The 20,631-nt window shown below is 37.0% G+C and overlaps 1 protein-coding gene across 2 annotated transcripts; it reads right to left on the bottom strand.

The window, feature by feature from the left end:
* Positions 1–1,050: 1,050 nt before the first annotated feature.
* smarcc1b (SWI/SNF related, matrix associated, actin dependent regulator of chromatin, subfamily c, member 1b) lies at positions 1,051–20,516 on the bottom strand. Of its 2 annotated transcripts, none has more exons than XM_066675100.1 (28): positions 20,272–20,516; positions 17,618–17,737; positions 15,252–15,337; positions 14,074–14,155; positions 13,660–13,752; positions 13,081–13,150; positions 10,532–10,601; positions 10,349–10,424; positions 9,633–9,758; positions 9,468–9,550; positions 8,957–9,075; positions 8,795–8,854; positions 8,655–8,689; positions 8,293–8,408; positions 7,718–7,789; positions 6,635–6,748; positions 6,294–6,447; positions 6,100–6,210; positions 5,924–5,983; positions 5,525–5,783; positions 4,441–4,596; positions 4,190–4,239; positions 3,955–4,048; positions 3,634–3,767; positions 3,116–3,250; positions 2,511–2,664; positions 1,896–1,967; positions 1,051–1,504 (listed from the first exon to the last, which is right to left on the bottom strand). In XM_066675100.1, exons 1-28 carry the CDS (start codon positions 20,512–20,514, stop codon positions 1,437–1,439), a joined length of 3,012 nt encoding a protein of 1,003 aa, XP_066531197.1. In that variant the 5' UTR covers positions 20,515–20,516; the 3' UTR covers positions 1,051–1,436. The 2 variants fall into 2 exon arrangements, with proteins under 2 accessions (XP_066531197.1, XP_066531198.1); XM_066675101.1 differs by having other exon boundaries at positions 3,634–3,764.
* Between the last annotated feature and the right edge of the window lie 115 nt (positions 20,517–20,631).

Raw genomic sequence — 20,631 nt, 5'->3', positions numbered from 1 at the left:
CCATTAAGTAATAGTCTGTCTAGTCAAGCTGAAAAAAGATGGCCCTCAGTGTGATAAAATATACTAGCAAGGCTTGTATGGCTGAATTATGAGCTATAGAGTGTTAAACAGTATACATTTTTTTGTTGACACAATTGTAAGCCTGCAGTCAGTGCTAAATTGATGACAATTAAATCATTAAAACCGACTTTATTACAAACTGATAAATTCTTATTCAAACGTATCAGTGTCCATCTCATCAGAGCAATTCATTCAGTGTTGGCTTTTAATCAGACACTTATTAGAACTAATCAATTCCATTGTAAGTAAGAGATGATGATTAATCTCCTCAGTTTAAGAGTATGACTGCTTGCACAGTTTAAAGATGATTATCAGCTGAATGAAGTCAGTAATAATAGGTACTGTAAAACAAGTCAACCTTTGTTTTGGAATTAAAATGGAAGCAGCACTATCAGGTTAGTGTAGGTTATTGGCATTGGGTGGGCATATAAAATCTTTCTAGGGATCTACATCACCGATGAACTTCATTTTCATCCAGTCACACAAGATGAAGCAACACTGTAAAAAAGTTCTTGTAAATTTTACAGTAAAATACTGGCAGTTCCCAGGCATTTACCGTATTTTTACAGGAACACTACTGTATTTCAAATTTACAGCATATTACTGTAATTGAGTATTACAATAAAATACTGTAGCAGACTTGCTGTAAATTTACAGCAATTTTTTACAGTGTACATCCAATGTATGGTGTATTATCACATAAAATATTTGCAGGTGTCAGTACATAGGTTTATATAACCAAAATCACATCTTTTGAGAGAGCAGGTGATATTAAGCTGCTATGACTTGTTAGCTTCATTACACCCAACTCTCCAGTTTGAAACTAATGAAGCAACTCAATTCAACTAAATTTTATTTTTTAAATTTTACTGTTAGAAAGAAAATGGCAACATCAGGTCTAATTTGTGGTCTGTCAGTGAATTATTGTTTCCCACTTTCCATCTTGAAAATCACAGCTGAAAAAAATAATTCAGATACACAAATTAGTTTAATAAAAAAAAATTTATTGATCCTTGAATGTATCTTATTTTCTGATTCCTATTTTCTGATTCAATAGAAAAAAAGCTAGAACAAGCTAGAAACATTGAATGCAGACCAAACATCCAACAAAAAGCCACAGATATTAAAAGCCAATGTAACATAAAGTAACATTTACAAATAGCTCAAGTCTGCACACGTCCATTGCATCACAAGAATTGAACATGAAACAATTTGCCAAACTGGCAATTCTGTCCTTCAAAAATGTCTAACGTCTGATGGACTGGACTAATCAGATCAGATGTGTGTATGACCCATAGCTAAAGAAAATGGTTCTAACTGTTTGTGACTGGATATATCTGAGAAAGCCAGGAAGGTGAACTGTAAAGAATGTGGTTTCAGCTCTCCACTGGAGCTTGGGGAATGGATGTAGCTCCTTCAGGTTGTGAGGAGGGTGGAGTTGGGTCTACGCATAAAAAAAGAAATAGAGAAAGCAATTCAAAATGTTTATATATCAACAAAGAAAACTCATCAGGGTCATAACAATAAAATAAAAATAAATAAATAAGCCATTAATTACAATATTAAGAACAAAAAAAATCATATTTCTCTGATACCAATAACTGTCTTTTGGATAAAAATGAAACATATTCAAGCTATTTTAGTTACAGTGCATTAATGGCCGACATGATCATTAGTCTTTAACGGTCTGATTTCATAAACTTGAACTGTAGAGCCTTGCAAATCCTAAAGATAATAATAAATAATGTCAGCAGGGTTTTTTAGGAGCTTCCCAGAATAATTTCCTTTAGCTAATGCCCATAAAGGAGTGATGAGAACGTTAAAGATTTACTTACACATGCCATTAGGAGCACCAGCATGTCGAGAGCCCATCATCGGCCCTGTTCCTCCACTGCCGATTGGACGACCTGATAGAAGACCAAAGACTTGCCTCAATCAAGAATTTTTTGACTGCTAGCTGTGCCTTATTGGGCTGATTACCTGTGTTTCTTTATAGTTGTTATGCTTCAAATCTCAGATAGATAGAAACAGAACATAAACTCCTCTCTGTGCTCTAAAGGTGTCATGGCAGTAGTCAGTATTAAGAACTTCTGTAGTTTTCAAAAGTCACATCTCTCCAGCAGATGAAAATGCATTTAGTTAAATTCTGTGTTGCATCACTAATGTTCAGTTGTGAAATAGAACAAGAATATTACACGAATATAATGGAAAATATATATGAAACGTAACAGGATTATAGGGTATATTATTGCTCATGTAATACTGCAATAAGTTAGAAAACATGTGATTAGTTGTTTTGCCTAGAAGCACACATTTTGATTTTGTCTCTGAACGTTGGGACTTGTATCTGCTGTTATGGACTGCATGAGACCATTGAGTGTAGTGTGAGTAGCTGAGTGTCCATTACTATAATCATGCACGTGTTTGAATGAAAGTGTATGAGTACGAACCATGATGTGCAGGGTTATACGCTGCTCCACCGCTCTGTGAAACTCCAGCTTGCTGCTGCTCCAAGTGCTGTCGAGCTTTTAGCTCAGCGTACTTCACCTGCTCCATGTGGAAGTTCTGCCTCTCTGACAGCAACTGCTGCCTCTGCTGCTCTAGCTGGAGAATACACATTTGAATAAATGTTTTATTTAAGCAGAAAAGATATAAAGAACAATCTTATTTAAAATGCTGGCCTGGCAGGATTTCTGTTCTTTGTAAGGTGTTTTAGCTGTTTGCAACAATAGACAAAACTGAAAAGACCTTAACTAGTGTCATATTGAGCAGGCACTGTTGTGTTTCAGGGTGTGAAAGAAGGACGGTCACTGTTCATGAAGAGTCTTAAATTGGTATAAGCAGGTCCTTACACAGGTGTACTGTGCTGGCAGAAAGTTCTACGACACCCCCACACTGCTACTTTGAACATCGCAGAGAATACTTCAGACTGCTGCTTGTTTATGGAGGTATTTTTTTACTTAAAAAGATGATGTTGTGTAATAAAGATTTTTTTTTAAATCAAAGAAAATAAAGTACAATGGACTGCACTGGAATACATGAATTGTTAACATACTGCCTCTTTTTCTCTGTCCATAATGGTTTCCAGCTCCTCAAAGTGCCTCAGCTTTATCTCCAGCTTCTTCATCTGAGTCTCAACTAGCAGAGCCACCAGAGATTTAATCTTTCTCTCCTCAACTGCAGCCAAGTGCTTAAAAAGAAAAGATCATGAGAGACAAAAATGTTGAGGTGTGAAATGTAAAATTCACAGTTTATTCATCACATGCTTCAATTGGGGTTACAGCTCTTATTTTAGAACATAAGGGCATCTAAATATCACTAGATCTGCATGACTGATAGATACTGGGTTGCTCCATTAACTATGTAAATGTAAATATATGCTTTTTAAACATAAATAAACTTTGACAGTAGATGCATACATTTAATAAACATATTGAATGTTTAGCAGTGTCTAAGAATAGCTCGTGTCTGAGAGTGAACTGCACATTAAAATGTAATATTCCATTGGAGTTACAGAATATGATCATTTTTCCCCCCATCATTTTTTCGCTCTACTGCACAGAACAAACTTACTTTCGCTTTGGTGGCAGCAGAAGCTAGAGCAGCCGCAGCTGCAGTAGCAATATTTGCTTCAACCAGTTCCAGCTCTGCCCTCTTCTTTCTTTCTTCCTCTTCTCCTTGAGTGTAGCCCACCTCTAGCGCTTCTTCTTTAAGAGAGAGAAATAAGAGAGTGAGAGAGAGAGAGAGAGAGAAAAAAGAGACAGATGAAGAGTTAGTTGGAGAAGAATAGCGAACCAGAGAATATTTTCACTGACCCATCCTTGATCTTAAACCTGACTGCACATGCATTAGACACTTAAATTGTGAGTGGTGTTGCATTGATGGAACACAAACCTCCCATGTTGTCCTCTCCTTTCTCTCCTTCACTCTCTTCTCTTTCCTCATTCTTCACCCGCTGTCCCTCTCCTGCAGTGTTTTCTCCTACAGTCTGAAAAAATAAGACAAACAAAAAGAGGGTGATGATTACATGCTCATATATTAACTGAATGCAACATACTGTAAACTGAGCTTATTGAGCATTCTGACAAAATACACAAGTTGCTTTATGTAGGGAAATTGTTTTTGACACCTTTTCATGCTGTTCAGACTCAAATTCCATTTTTTCCAGTCCAGCTCCATCTACAAAAAAATAAAAATAAATAAATAAATACAGAAACCAAAAAATGAACCATATTACTATTTTGTTTATGTGATCTTTGCTGCAGTCCTAAGACATGCTGACACTAATGCTGCCCCCTGTTGGTAATGTCCTGTAGTACATATCTGGCTGCATGGAAGCAGCCCTAGTGTATTTGTGTTTATGCATGTTTGCACACATACCGCTCTTTTCTAGTTGCTCAGAATCGGATCCTGAAATGTTACTTGACGGCATCCCAAAATTAGGATCAATTTGTGCTACACTTCTCCCGGGCTCTTGACTTTTACGGATGTTGAACAGCTCTGGAGGGGTTTCCTCTCTCACCCGAGAAAACTCCTCTGAGAACAGAAAAGAAGAATCCATGGACACACAAACACAGGCATAGCTTTATAAGCTGATGAACTTAGTAATGCTTTTTAGTGTTGTTTCTTTTGCTGTATCCCTTTAAGAGCACAAACAGAAATGAAAAAATACATACAAAATTTCCAGATACGAAAATGGAGGGCCCAAAACAATCACCATCATCTCTAAACACTCAAAAGCAAAAAAAAAACAAAAAAAAAAACCCCACCAAACTCTGAGAGTACTCCTCAAAACAAACCCGCAGTAAGAACCACGCTCGCAGTAATGCTTACAAGTTTGAATCATTAGACTGAGAAATGCATGACACAAGCCTGGTAGCTGTAGCTGTTTCTGAAGTTAAAAATGCAAGCGATCATATTTGTACGTCAGAAATTATGCCATTCTTTTTATGTCTTGTGAAAGTCTGTTAAAAAGCAAGGTGCATTCTTTTTAGTATCTAACATTGTTCTGACTAGCTCTAGTGTTAACTTTAACATTAGCTCATTTGAATGGGATGAGCTCCAAAATCTAATTGTGAGACAGAAACACCCACCATTTAAAGGCTTATGAAATTAAACCCTTATCATGGTTTGAATGGCCTTCCAAAATGACATTTTGGTCAGATCTCAAACTTAAAATCATCATCATCATCATCATCTTCTTTGCTGCTTAATCCATATCAGAGTTGCAGTATAACAAACTCTAAACTTGTAAAGGAAGTTTATATTTGGAAAATCTTAAACAGTTACTCCTCTGTATTTGTTTATATTTTCCTTTGTAATACCAAACCCATTCAGATGCAACCAGATACCCTGAGCTAAAGGTCTGATGGCTATAGTAACAATAACTAAAGTGGATCTAAACAGTTACCTCTGCCATCTTTGCAAATGGTTAAAAGGTAGATGTACACACATTAAAACTCACCCAGGGCTGCCTTGGCTGCGGCAGAGGCCACTCTGGGGTCCACTACTGAAGCTAAGAAGGCCACAGTGCTCATGACGGGGTTTCCTGATTGGCTAAAGGGAACAGGCTGGTAGGCCAGAGGGCCCAGTGAGGCTTCAGAGTTCTCCAGGTAAGGGTCCTCTATGGGCAATCGCAGGAAGTGCAGGATACATTCATCCTGTGTGCGGCTGCCTACATGCTCTGAGACTTTATTCCAGTCATCTTTATACATCTCTAATGCCTGGGCGAGAAAGAGAAAGAGAAAGAACGAATGAATTTGTGGATTTTTAGGCATGTATATTTTTTATATACTGAAATATACATGTAATTGTGGCCAACCAAATTATATATTAGAAGAAGTGCACAGTTTGCCTCCCTCACCTCCAAGAGCAACAGCGTCTCCTGTTCTGTCCACTCTCGTCCTGCATTTGCTCCTTTAGTCTATAGAGAGCACACACCGAAAAGAAACTGCTCAGAGTTGTGAATTCAGGACCATGGACAGCTATTTTGAAGCATATATAAGAAAAGCTAAAAACAACTGATAGTATAAGAGAGACCTTGGGATGTTTCTTTGCATAAATATCAGTCCGCAGCCCAAAGTTCTGCAGGTCTGAGGGTTTTTCTTTGCTCTTTTCTGGGAAATGGAGCATATGCTGAGAGGCTGGAACCTACAACCACAAACCATAAAACTCTTAAAAACATATTAACCCAAAAACAAATAAAAAAGCAAGCTGTTTGTTTGAGTGTTTACCTGTAATGGTCTGTGCTGTAGAGGGACAAGAGCTGATGGTGCATCTGTGAGGACGTTGAAGTGTGGTGTTGGGGGCGGGCCCATTGGCAGAGGTCTGCCCTCGGCATCCACCTGGTAGTTTATCAGTCCCCACTGCTCCAGGAATGCATGTACCCTACACACACAACCACACACAACCACACACACTTAGTGATTTTAATCCCAGGCATAGACAGAACATTTAAAAATACTGCAAATAACTGAGAGGCAATTCAAATATTTGTATATATATCAAAGTTAAAAAACAGCACACATACATATAAAGTTACACACATACCCACACACACAGAGAGTGTTCTAACCTTATAAGAGCGCACACATCTCCTGTAAGGTTGCGTCTACAGGAAGTGGAGGTCAGATACTCCTGAGGGTTTAGCCGGTATGTGTCAATCATAAAATTACGATAGGCTAGAAATCTGCAAACATCAAAAATATGGACACAACAAAGGTATACATTTATTGGCTGTTAAATATGAGCTATATCGAAAAGTTTATTTCATATCCAGACAAAGCCACCTTTAAACAAAAAATATCTGACAAAATATTTAATGTGGCCATATTACACAGCTTTTTCACAAGTTAACATTTAACATGTTCAGAAGAACCAGTTTCAACATGTTCCTTTAAATGGGAATGAGCCACAGCTCAATTCAGCATAAAGCACCCAGGAGTGACGAACAAGGAGCACAAACACTGGTTATTGGCCTTTTTTTGTTCTCTTTTTTCTCCATTCTCATTTTGCCGTATTTAATAAAGAAACTTATTTCTCTGTGCTCGTTTTGTGTTTTGCTTTTAAACGTTATCTTCAATCTCTCACATGAATGCGGGACTAGCTCCGTGATTGGAGAGACTCAGAATAATCAGTTTGATCCATGTTTTCAAACTAAAGGCCTTTTCACACAGAGTAAAAAATGTATGTGATTTTTAACATAGTGGAACCTTCACACCATGTCTGTCAAAATCAGGGGAAGAAGCTGTAAGAGGAAGAATACATGAATTTATTGAGTCTGAGCGATGATGAATTTGTCATTTTACTTTAAACACCGTACCTAAACACACACTGTACCCCCCACAGTCTCCAGAACAACACGGGGAGTTCAGCAGTGATTCCAAAGCTCACTGAGGGAGTTTGAGGCTCTGCTTCTGCATGTTGCTCCTCTCATTAAAAGAGATTATATTTTCTTTAAACTCCACATTTTATTTCTCAGTGTCTTGAATATTTTTAAGCTTTTTTGCAATGAACAAGACAAGCTGTTCAACCACCTTCTCATTTGTTTGGTCTGTAACCATGACAATGGCACAGTGATTGGTCACTTGATTTTTAATGCATCCATCTACATAAATATAATATACATGTATGTTAAAATATGGGCATAAATGCTCACATCTCCGGTGTTTTAGACTTGTTCTTTCCATTAAAGAATTCAGGCAGTGCTCTTCTCTCTATTCGATGAATACTATCAGAGAGAGACACACAAAGACACAGAAATTAAAGCACTGATACACACTTAAGATTTATTTAACATAAAAATGAAAAAATGTAATAAATAAATAAATAAATAAATAAATAAATACCCCCCCCACCCCCGAAAACAACAAAACTGATTTATCGATTAACTCTGACTGATTAGCATGGTTTTTTACTTCTTCTTTTTCGCATTCCATCTTTGCAGATACCAAAACACAAAGATCCAAACCGAAATGTGAGTGCTATGAAAGTTTGATACCTCCTCACATGTATTATTGAAACTCCAGTGAGGTTTAAAGTGCTGACCTGGTTATACGCAAACTCAGTGGTATATATCCTTCAATGCAATGCCAGAAGGAGATACAAAACGTGAAGTATTTCTATGAATAACACTGATTTTAAAGCATAACTGCACACCCTTGCTTCAGTTAACTCAACCTATATTTAAACTTTAAAAATGGCTCTCAAGTCAGGGGGCTAGAAAAGACTTACCAGTTATAGTCAAACCAGGAGGTGTAGCTGGGTATGATGATGTGGTGTGTCTGCTCTGTAGCACTCTCCTCACTATCCAACCCACGGCCAAACTCTCTACCCTGGTCCTCCTCATCCTATATAAAACACACACACACACACACACACACACACATATATATATATATATATATATATATAAAAACTGGCATTGGTCCACAAATAATAGCAATTAACACATTTTAAAAACACAACAACTAGCCATTTCCTTTAACTGAGTTTGAGTCAGCGCAAATTCAAAGAAAATAACAGTTCTCTCAGTGACTGCTAAAATAAGGGTATTAAATCCATTTGAATTAGTCATGACAACAGAGAATACATACTCTGACTCCAGATAGAAATTCATCCTCCTGTTCATCTGCACAAAATGCATGAATAATATAACTTACAACGTCAAACACTGCACTGCAAATAAACCAAGAGTTGCATGCACACACAGAGAGACACACAGACACACCCCTACCTAAGTCAGTCATGGTTCCCCCTTTCACTGGTGTATTCTCACTGTCTTTTTTGAGATTCACTGTAGGCAGTGAGAAAATCAAACGTTATCATTAATTCACTGATCAATCAAGCTGAAAGATATTTTTCTAAACAACATGTTTGTTTACTATCTCACACGCACCATTTTTGGGCAGTATAACCTCCTCCATGTTAGGCACAGGTGTTGGGTCCTCCATGTCTTTAGTCAGGTCCTCCTCTGGCTCCTCCTCCTGCTGACCACGTCTCTTGTAAGACCCTGAACTACAAATTCCAGATTAACCAAGAAGAGTTAATACTATGACTCTGTAGTGTGTGAATATCTGATTTTACAATTACTGAATCCTGATACTTTAAGAAATTATCCAATGCATAATAAAACCATAATTTGACAAAAAATACATATCATATATTCTTTTATTTATACAGAATATAAGAAGAGAGCCAGTATCTGCAAATCATACATAGTAAAAATAACAGCAGACATTCAGTGAAGTACTGTGGTACTAGGCCATATATAAGTCCTTTCAATTCTGTTCTAAACAAGAAGCCAGTAGAAGCCTTTAACAAAAGCATGTGATTTACTCTCTTTTTTTGTTATTATTAGAATCCGTCTTGCTACGTTTTGTAGAGGTTGATGTATGAGGTGATCTCACCTTTTCTTTCCACCTTTCTTCCTGGACTCTGATGAAGACGGAGAAGGGGAGCGCCTCCTCTTCTTCCCAGACACCTTGCGCTCCTGAAAGAAGAGGAACACTCTAATCAACATCTGTGGAACACAGAGAGAGATGAACAAGCCAGAAGGGCAGAAACTGGTCTACCTCCTCATCTCGTAGGTAAATGCGTCGTCGGTAGCTCACGCTCCTTTTGTTGTCATCCACCTCATAGTCTTCCTCATTCATCCATTCATTAAACGTGTCTGTGTCGAGAACCCATTTAGCATGTACCTAAAGAGGAATTTGAAACATCAGTGATGTTTTTTTGTTTTTATTTTAAACTTTTATTTATTTGCACAATGCATATCAAAATAACACAAATCGTGTTCATAAATATTTGTTACAATTGCAATGCAAATAAATAATTTTCATATAATTCAGAAGAACAACTAAAGGAAATCCCTGTTTAATTAGAAGTGCTATTTATTTTATTTTATTAAATAAAATTGATAAAACAGGATCTGGATGTAAATCTTGTGGTATTTTGCTTATGTATATCTGTTGTCATATCCAAATGTCTCTTTGCCAAGTAATCTCTCTTACTAGTATCCGTTTAGTGTTTAGATAGTTGTGTGTCATGACTTGCCCTCTTGCTGTTGGCTGTGTTTTATATTATTACAACAAGTGGAAGCTAACCCAGACTCTTGAAAATGCACAGGAGGCAAGGTGGGGCTACACAGCAGCAGTGACAAGTCGTTTTAAAATCAATTTAATATATATATATATATATATATATATATATATATATATATATATATATATATATATAAACATATATAAATATAAACATAAAATGTGTGTGTGTGTGATTTCCAGCTCACCTTCCAGAGTTGATCTGAACTTGGGGGTTCCTCTACATCTGCATCAACTTCACTGATCAACATCCATGTATCATAACTAAAAAATGAAAAAAAAAATATTATTGTGGTGGTGTGTTAGCATATCTTGTGCTGGTACAAGTGGATCAGAAACAGCAGTGCTGCTGGAGTGTTTGCATTATGTACCTGTCTGGGTACATGCCCCAGTGTACCAACACATCCTGATCTACTCGAATCACAGGTCTGAGCCACTCTTCTGCAAAACAAACCATTGGATATTCAGACCACAAGCACCCTAACATATGCAATCCCATGCAGCTGCTCTTTTTGTTCATAATATCATCCACTTATACACTCCCTATTTCCCAAAAAGTTGGGACATTTTGTAAAATGTAACAAAAATTAAACGATATACTTTGTTAATTCTCTTGAACTTTTCTTTAAAGAAGAAATCTGTAGGATATTTACTGTACTTAGTCATAAAATGTCCAGGGTGTGTGATCATAGATTAAGGAAACAGTCAAAGCTGAAACACTGCTGCTTCTCACGGCATTGCTAAAGCAGTATATTCTCCTTAAGACGTGCCCAGTCCGGAGCGGAGCTCACAGATCTCGCCCTCCGAGGTCCTGCCTGTGATAACGCGCTTTGTCCAATCATTTTACAGTGCACCATGTGGCCAGGTCTACAAACAGTGTCTCACAGCCATGAAATGACCAAGTGAACATAGTTAATGTTATATTTCACCAGACGCAAAAAGCCCCACTGCCCTTCTAAAAATCTCCATGACGAGAGACGGAGTAAAATGAGAGGAAATATTGGGCTTGTGTTTGAAAAATTGGGGCAGGTTACAAGCAACAACAATACAGAACAGAGCCAGAGCTGACTAATTTCCTCCTGAACAGGTAACAATCATTTCTGAAAAAATGTCCAGGGTGTGTCCAAGTACAGACGCCTATGAAAACATTTAATGGAGTAAACACATAGCTTGTGTGTTTTATAGGAAGAAGGTGAATAACAACATGATTGAAAAGTGTAAGTACCATTATTTGTTTTAAAGAAATTGAGGCAAATTCATGTGTGTTTCTCCATGGTGTGTGTGTTAAACAAATTAAGTAGTAAGAATTCAAGAACCTGGTGAATAACGCCATTAGGACGCGTGAACGGACACATGGAAGGTGGAACAGAATGTTTGAGTATAAAAATTGTGGATAAGATCTTCCTCCTAAACGACATTTATAGTGGAAGGGAAAATTGATAAGTAACACCAGCCTTGTCTAGTCGAAATATATCAGGTGGATTTTGGACAGTTAAGGCTTGTAAATGTAGGGAAATGGCAGCCTCGTTCACTATTTTGCGTATGTAGATGCTTTAGTGAAATGGGAACACTTTTCTGTGTAAATATGTTGATTAAGGCACATTCGTTTTAGCTGTTACGACCCAGGTTTTTAACCTCGTCTCTTGCTTGTTTGTTTAGTTTTCCTCAAACTGGCAACCTGCTCGAACTTCACATCTGGGGAGGACAGGGAGGAGGCAGACAGCTCTCTCCACTGTTTTGAAACTGTATTATGGTTCCATTTTTAAACGCTTGGTATCAATGTTACAGATTGCTCCTTTAAATGAAAAAAAAAAGAAAAAACTACGAAGAAAAATTGCTACTGTATTCACTGACCAGCTGGACCGTGTATATTTTGGAATTACAAGTAAATTTAGAATTTGATGCCTGCATTACTCTCTTTCGTCATCTACTGTACATAATATTGTGAAAAGATTAAGTATATAGAGAAATCTCAGGCAGTAAAGAGCAAGGCCAGAAACAACTGCTAAATGTAAATGACTTTAAATCTCTCAAATGGCACTGCAAGAGAAACCATCACGCTACAGGTATAAATAATGTAGTCTCAGTCAGAGACGCTCTGCCCACAAGTTGACTTTCAGTGCACTAATCTGGCCTCACTGTGAGGATTCTGTCAGCTGCATTCTGATTGGCTCACTGTACATCAGCGTATACACACTTGCGTGTATTGTTTTTGTCTTACTGGCTTGAGTCATAAAGGCTGCCTCCTTCTACATGTCATGCCAAAGCAATAGACTTATGACTGGTTCTTCTGGATGTCAGTCAAATTTCTTTTCTTGCAGCTGTAGGTGGTTCTTGGCCATGTTAAGTGGTGAAAAGCACCAGATTTTCCCTAGAGAGCCTGGCAATGCGAGACTTTAAATAATGTTACATGTGTGTTACATGTCACTTAACAGTTCATCATTGCACCAAAAAATGCAACCAAAAAACCATTAAATTAGGAGAAAATCTTACATCAGTTATTTGTAGAAATGCCACCAATATGTGGAAATGTTGATACAGTTTGAGGACTGTATTTTTTATTCCACTTGTCAAACATCTATTATTTGAATCCCTATTTCCCTAACAATTATACATTAAATTAATTAAAGGGTAATTAAAGTGTAATTAAAGGGAAAAAATGTATCACACACCTGTGTCCCAATGTTATGGAGTGTGTTGCAAGCATCAAATTTTAATAATGTTTATAATCAGAAAATGAAATCAACTTGGTCAGCGAAAACATTGGACATCTTTTCTGTGTTTTTTCTATTAAACCATGGTTTAGGAGAGCAAAGAAATTTAATTAAAATTAAAAGCAAAAACCCACAGATTTTACTGCATTTTACAACACATCCAAACCTTTTTTAAATGGGGTTTTTACTTTATTTACCACATCTACCTTCATCAGCTGAAGAGTGAGAGGGGTAGATCTGATGCGTGGCCTGTAATCTGTCTTCTGTGACTGAACCCTGAGGGAGAGGGAGAGGGTAAAAACAATGAGCTAATCACGCCCTGCAAAACTAAACAGTTAAGGACAGTTAACTATTTGAAATGGGTCTAGAGTGTGTCAGCAAAGTCAACTTATGATCAAATTTTGCAGCTTTAGGAGGCGTATTGCACTTTTATTGCTATTTCTTAACTGTGATTATTTTACGTCTTTGTACATGTTTACATAACAGCTGTTAGAGAGTATGGACTGACAAATCTGATTTATACTTCTTCAACGATCTGTTTAAGCATGGCAAGACACAGAGAAAAGATGTAGATGGCACGATGTAAACACCCCTCAAACCTACATGTGTCATACACATCCACCAAACTATGTGTGAAGTGAACAGTGTCGAACGACTGAATAACTTTGACCCTCTCACAACTGTATGTTGTACTGTCCACTTATAATCATATCACTCCAGTCGTATGTTAATGTCAGTTGTGAACTTCTTGTAAAATGTTCCTTCGGCTTAACATTCTTCCTCACCTGATGCCGCGTGATGATGTCCTTGAGTTTATTGGCTTGTTTCTGCTCCAGCTCAGGGGACAGATAGATCACGGGTCTGCTCAGCAGATTATTCTACAGAGGTAAAAAAAAAATACACAGAGATTTAATAAAATATATAAGAGTCCTGAATGTCATGGTTCCCAAAGAGGGCTCATATCAATGTTCATTCCTTTCACGTACCGAGACACGTACCTGAGCAGGATGTCACAAAGGTTTCCATATAATTGTGCAAACCTTTCTGCCTGGGCAGACTATACTTATTTTCATACTTGTAAACCTTTATTTAAACTTTGCATACATACTTAAATGTAGCTGGTAACTGCATTTTACTCAAATTCGTGCATAACTCATGTCCAGTAGGTTTTGATGGAAGACCCATCACTTAATCAATACCTGCAACAGAGTTTTCTCCACACTAATAAACATCTCTACATTCCGGTCAAGTCTGGATGGATTTTGCAGGTCAAAACGACGCCTAAAGAAACAGAAAAAAACAGGACATTAACATAGTAGTCTTACACTACAAACCTCCTACAGTAACAGAAATGACCTAAAAACTTACACTTAAGATACCTATGTATTACTCATAAATCATAAAAATCAAACATCATAAATCAAAAACTCATACACTCATAAATGAATTACATGTCATATCGCTACAGAAGCTATCAGGAAATAAATTACAAGAGTGCTAACTTTGAATCAAAAAACAAATATACATTATTCAATAATAGTTACATTTTAAGTTGCACTTTGCTTTGACTCAGAGCACTTTATTTTTTTCTTCAAAATGTTAAATTATTAAAAGGTACACATACCTACATTGTCCCTGATTCTAGATTAGCATATGTAGGTCTAATGTGAGAGAATATAGTGTAAAATTGTCATAATTTCTAAATCTAGTCATTTCTAGAGTCAGTGAAAGTGGACATAAATTTGCAAGCTTTTGTTAATTCATTGGGCACCACTGCTCAAATGAAACATTTGTTCTGGATAATTAAAATGAGAAGCAGTAAACACATTTTTTTAGCTAATCAAACTTAAACCACAATATAGTTTGGAAAATTCCACTTGGGCAGAAATCCAAATGTTTTTTAGCCAGCTCAAAGTCTTTTAATTCTTGCAGTTGTGTAGGGTCTATCCACAAATGGACAGTTCCATGTGAGAGCCCTTGCAAAACCTTCCATTTGTGTCCCTTCAGGTAGTCCACCATGAATTTTGAGGCAGGTTTTGGATCATTATCCTGTTGTAGAATTAATCGCCTACTCAGCTTTTCTAATAAATATCTTACAATCTTTGTCATAAACAAATCAATGAAGAAATAAATAAATAAATATATTTTTTAAATGTAAATTTTAAAAATCTGAGCTTTCGCAAAGCTTGGGTGTTCAAATGTTTAAACAAAGATCTTTGTGATGTTTTTATATTTTGAAAGAACTGCATAAGGCTGTGTGTACTAATTCTCCTTAAAATTAGAGAGATGTACTCTCTCTATATAAAAATCTCTCTCTCTAAAAAAAAGATGGGTGTCCCTCTTAAAAAAAGAGAGAATTGAAATAAGAAGCACTCACCAGCCTTGCTCTGTCTTAAACTTATACGCAGAGCCAAGGATGTGGCAGAGACCACCGGCAGGCTTCATGTCCAAAAAACACTTTGCCTGTGGAAAGACAGAAATCCAACAATGCTTGTAAATAAAGCTGTTTGAACTTTGGCAATGGTATTTGGCACACAGCATTTTGGAAAGGAACCATTTGCTACCCACCTACACATTAGTGAGAAACCTGAAATTCTATCAGATTTCAGAGTGAGGGAGAAAAACCAAGAGTGTTTTATATTCTCATATTAAAAAAAACCAATAAGAGAGCTTATAGATGCATGATATGTGATTGCAATACATCTTACAATATACTAAAAGTACCTTAAGGAATACTCAATGTAGGTATGGATTGGTTGGCATCATTTTTGATCCACCACCGTTGATCCATCACATATCCCTCCAGAGTAAAAGTAATTATTCTGAATGTGAATAATGTCATCTCACTGAGACACCTACATCACATTTTGACAATCACAGACAATCATATGTCATGCAGTTTGTTAATAACTAACTTATCCATTAATTCATCTTATGTAATAGCTTGATAAGGATTGTCCTAGGTCTGGAGTCTACCCATCATAATTTGTTCATAACAGGTGATCACACTCTCACTGTCAGACAACTTCACAGTCAATCCACCTAGTAGCATGAGTTTTTGGACTGTGAGAGGAGCACCCAGAGGAAACCTACTCAGAACTCCTCAAGAACAGTGCCCCGAAGTGGAGTTTGAACCAATTCCTCTGCAACAAAGAGCCACCTACTTAAAGGAACACCTGGTAAGATTTGGGTTTTTGTTCCTGGGATCCCCCCAGTGTAATTCTTACAGCACTGGACTGAAATCAATGGGGAATGGGAGAGAGGGGGTGTGGTTTCCTGTCATCCTGTAAGTGTTTTATGTTGCAGTTTCTGGAGCGCTGAGCCCAGAGTAACAATCGCAGAAGCTCTTTAAAGACTATTACATTTCAGTGGAGCACCACAATGATTTTAACTATGTATTATAGCAAATGTAACTATAGTTTACACCATATTACTGTATAACTGTCAATATCTTTTAATTTAACATACTTATCTCACCAAGTAGCAAAATTACTATTTTAACTAATGTTAGTAAAGTTATATCATTACTGCCAACAATAAGCTGATATTTATCATATTCTACTACTTTGTGTATTTTGTCTTGTCAAGATTTGCATATTATGTATACCATTAATGACAAAGAATATTAAGTGTTGATGTAAGTCCTGAGAATGACTCTGTGAACCTAAATTCTTTGTCCTCCACACAGCAGACTAAGGCTTCTTTCTTAGCTTGGACAGGAACACCATGCAAATCCTTCCAATGCCATAAATATTAAATTAGGGATGCACCGATTTTGAATTTTTTGGGCCAATACCATAACCAATAATTAGCACCTTGGAGTAGCCAATATCGATATTAATAACCGATTATTTAATCTTTTTGCAATTAAAGCAAATTAACATTAGATTAAAACAAAACAATTTTTTTATTTTAACTCACAGATTGTCCTAGGACAAGCCTTTTCTTCAGTATTTGTACACTTCTGTACTTTTTAATTGTTTTTAAATTTTTAAATTTTTTTTTTTAATCTTTTAAATATGTTTGTTGTAGTTCATTTATTTATTTATTCATTTTTTAAATCAAAGCTGGTTCCGCCTGAATGGTTTCTAGAGGGGCGCTAATTAGTGCAGCACAGGCTTTGTTTTAGAGACTGAGGGTGAGAGCGGCATAAAGCGGCTCTGAGAGAGAGAGGGACAGTGTGTCTGAGTGAGTGTTTGTAATCGTTTATCATCGTGTTTCAGTAATAAATTCAGACGCTGAATGACTCTATATCTATGTTCATGTGTTATAAGGGGCTCCTGCACTGTGGTGGTTGAGAGTCTATTTCTGTCATTTAACCTGCCGCTGTCTGTTGTGTACTGAGCGTTGCTGATATTTTAAAATTGATTTTCACAATAAAATTTAATCCCAGAAACTGTTCTCTGTAAAAACTGTGAAAAACATCCACACAGCAGACATAGCTGTGTATTTACAAGCATCAGTGCATATGCACAAGCACAAAAATATCAGCTAAAATTCTAATATCGGACCAATAACAGTAACTAAAAAAAAATCAAATATCTGCAAATAATAAATCGGCCGCCTATATATCGTGCATCACTAATTTAAATGCAAACCGCTTAAATGCACATTGAAAACTCATATGATATCAGGATTAGTAAGACCAACGTGGCTATAATCCCCAAAACATATTTCAACCGAAGAAAGGCTGTTGAGGAGAGAGAAAGCTCTTGAGAAAATAAAGAAAAAGTGGAAACTCACTGGCAGCTTAGTGAGGCCAGGATTGCTTGCTCTGCGACCAAATGCATCCTCCTGAAACTGTAGAAGCTGGATAACTAGTGCTGAGAGAGACTTGCTGGAAGGAGCATCAGCCTGCACATACTGGAGAAGGGAACAGATAAAATAAATATGTGGAGCTGCAGACTTCCTGAGATCTGTATGTCAGTGTTGAATGAATGGCTTAGTGTGTCAGCAGCGATGAGAGACATGGCAGGGTATAGCACAAAAATTCCAAGACATTCTCATGAAATATGAAACTCATCAAAAATTTCAGATTATTCAGACACCCCCCACCCCATCCCACCCACACATATATCGTTTGTTTCAGTTTTGTGGCCCCTGTCCAAAAAAAATATGTATCTCCAAAACAGTAACTTTATAGAGGAACAAAAAAATCTTCTTCACTTTCAGTGGAAGTCAATGTAAGAAGATTTTATTAAAGGATTTAATTGTGTGATCCCGGTAAGAGTGGATACATTTTTAAAGCCCTCAGTGTCACTGCTGGACTGAGAATAGTCCACCAACCAAAATGATCTGTCTAAAAGAGGCCTGTGTCCACTGATGAAGGACTAGAGGACAACCAACACATATAGAACTACAAAATGCTCCTGTATGCAGGGTATCTGCAGGTATGGGGAAATTAAATGTAAGATTTTTAAGCCCTTTATAATACCACATAAAGACAAAATTAAGACCATTTTCGCAACAGCAAATTGGCAAAAAGCACACAACACCAACTGTGTGTTTCCTATCTTTAGTGTATGTTATTCCTGTATTTTCTGATGAACCAATATTTAAAAGAAATATGCCTCATACTGATTACCTTGAACTTGACTGAAAAAATGGAAAATGAGTGTGGATACAATGTATGCCTTCCTAATCCAGTTATAGTTCAGTGTAATTTTGGAGTATTTCTATTGGTTCATTCAACATAAATATTTCACACAGTGTGAAGGACAGCTGCTGTGTTCAAATAATGTTAAACAAAAACGGAGATACATGTTTTTTTTGGAAAGCAATGATATATAATACATATTATGTCATAATATGTTGAGACAGTTATCTCATAATGTTTGGCATATGAACCACAACCCATACTTGCCTGTAAGAAAAAGATGGATGCTATGTTTATACTTAATATATTTCAGCTGTTACCAGTTAAACTGCTAATTGTGGAGCCTCTAAAAACAGTGTGACTATAAATGTTTAGCCGTATTTAACATTGCATCTGTCTCTAATGTTTGCAGTGTTTACTTATATTTACAAAACTGTTCATCAGTGAAAATGCTGAAACATATTTCTTTATTCTTTGACCAGTTTAACAATGTTCAAGGAATTTAACTTTAAGGTTTTAGTTTTATAGCATTTTTAGGAAGCACATCACCTTTCCTGGAAATGGGGTTTGTATATTACTATTACTGTTTTATTCCAATTATCCACCACCACTTGGGGTTTCTGAAAGACTGCTTAGTCAAATCAAGACTAATTTGACTAAAAACATAATTATAGTTAAAATCAAAACATGCACGTAATATAATAACAATATTATGATTATAGTATTTTACACGTATCAATTATAATAATTGTTGTACATTATTAGATATACTGATATAACATTAATGTTAATGTAATAAATGTAAACATACAAATTATAAATTGATATAAATGTAAATTATATTAATATAATATTATTGATAATAATTATTTGCATGGCAGACATGCAGTTTCTTTGGCATTTTCTTTGAATCCAAAGCATTTAAGGTGAGGGATGGAGATTTAAATGTGTCTGCTTGAAAAAAAATGTTGTGTTCAATTACTAGGGTCCATGAGAAATAGCAAAATAAGTGTGAAACAGGACATGCTATTGCAGTGAATACTAGCAGTTAAAATAACTAGAAATGGCAAACCTAAAGCACGGAAATCTCATGAACGAACTGAGTTCAACACAACGTAGGAAACAAGGTGAATAACGTTTCCCTAAAGAGATTTTACAGTACACTAAAATGACAGTTAACAAAAGAATGGCGGGGGTGTGTCCATGGACTGAATCACCAGGCTCTAACCTAGCTATGTGCATGCAGTGTGTCCCAAACGGTGAAGAAGGTTGGTGACAGCTTCCTTTTTCAAATCACAACCCAGCTCCTGAACCGTTAGGTGAGGTCACTAGCTGGGCTAGCAAATTGTGTCAATTTACTCGTTACCTTGAAGTCAAGATGTTTTAATTAATTTATTGTTAACCCATAAATAAAGAGCAGCTTAGTGCCTAACGAATTAAAATAAAATCCAAATCATAGCAAATGAATACGAGCTGCCTGACAGTCAAACCTCAGGTTCCATTCCAAATGGCTCCGTACTCCCTACATACTTTCCATTTAGTGCAATATGTGAATTATACAGTGATAGAATATACGTCTACAAAGGGCATACAGTGTGTTATATGAAGCTATTAATATTCTGTCATGTGTTTACAGCATGTACTTTACTGTAGATGTTCAGAAATCTGTAGTACTCGTGATCTTTCAAGTGCACTACGTAGGAATCATGACTCTATTTGAGACGCGACCAGTGACAGTAGTAGGATGTAAACACGTAGCCGCTGTCGTTAGCCCGCGCTGTGTCCGTGTACAGACGCTGACCTTTTTGTAATGTTTCCCAATCCAGCTGCGCACCACCTCCAGCTGCGCCAACGTCTCCGCGCTCTCCCAGAACCGAGCGCTAGGGGTCCCGTCTCTTCTGCGGCTAAACGCCGCGCTACTGCCCGCGCCGCCCTGTACCGCTGCGGGGCTTTGAGTCGCCATTGTTCCGCCGAGAGCCGCTCCGCTCCGCCCCGCCGTCACTCTCGCGAGGAGCGAGCAGAGGGTGGCGCTACGGCGGAACATGGCCGCATCCGAACCCGCTCATACGTCAGTGCGCCTTATATGTAGCAGTAAACATATCTATAAAATACATTATTCATTGGTGTATAATGTATGTTTTTAAAGTTCCCTAACGTGAAA

The sequence above is a fragment of the Hoplias malabaricus genome, chromosome 6 (genome assembly GCF_029633855.1).
Source record: "Hoplias malabaricus isolate fHopMal1 chromosome 6, fHopMal1.hap1, whole genome shotgun sequence".
NCBI classification, from domain to species: Eukaryota; Metazoa; Chordata; class Actinopteri; order Characiformes; family Erythrinidae; genus Hoplias; species Hoplias malabaricus.
This window is presented reverse-complemented; position numbering and strand designations above follow the sequence as displayed.

What these genes read in the sequence shown, in the direction of transcription:
- smarcc1b (XM_066675100.1), bottom strand. Translation starts at nt 20,514, where the DNA reads ATGTTCCGCCGTAGCGCCACCCTCTGCTCGCTCCTCGCGAGAGTGACG. An exon ending in TCACTCTTCAGCTGATGAAG is followed by an intron (nt 10,602 to 13,080) that starts GTAGATGTGGTA and finishes TTTGTTTTGCAG; the next exon opens with AAGAGTGGCTCAGACCTGTG. An exon ending in AGTCTGAACAGCATGAAAAG is followed by an intron (nt 4,049 to 4,189) that starts GTGTCAAAAACA and finishes TTATTTTTTCAG; the next exon opens with ACTGTAGGAGAAAACACTGC.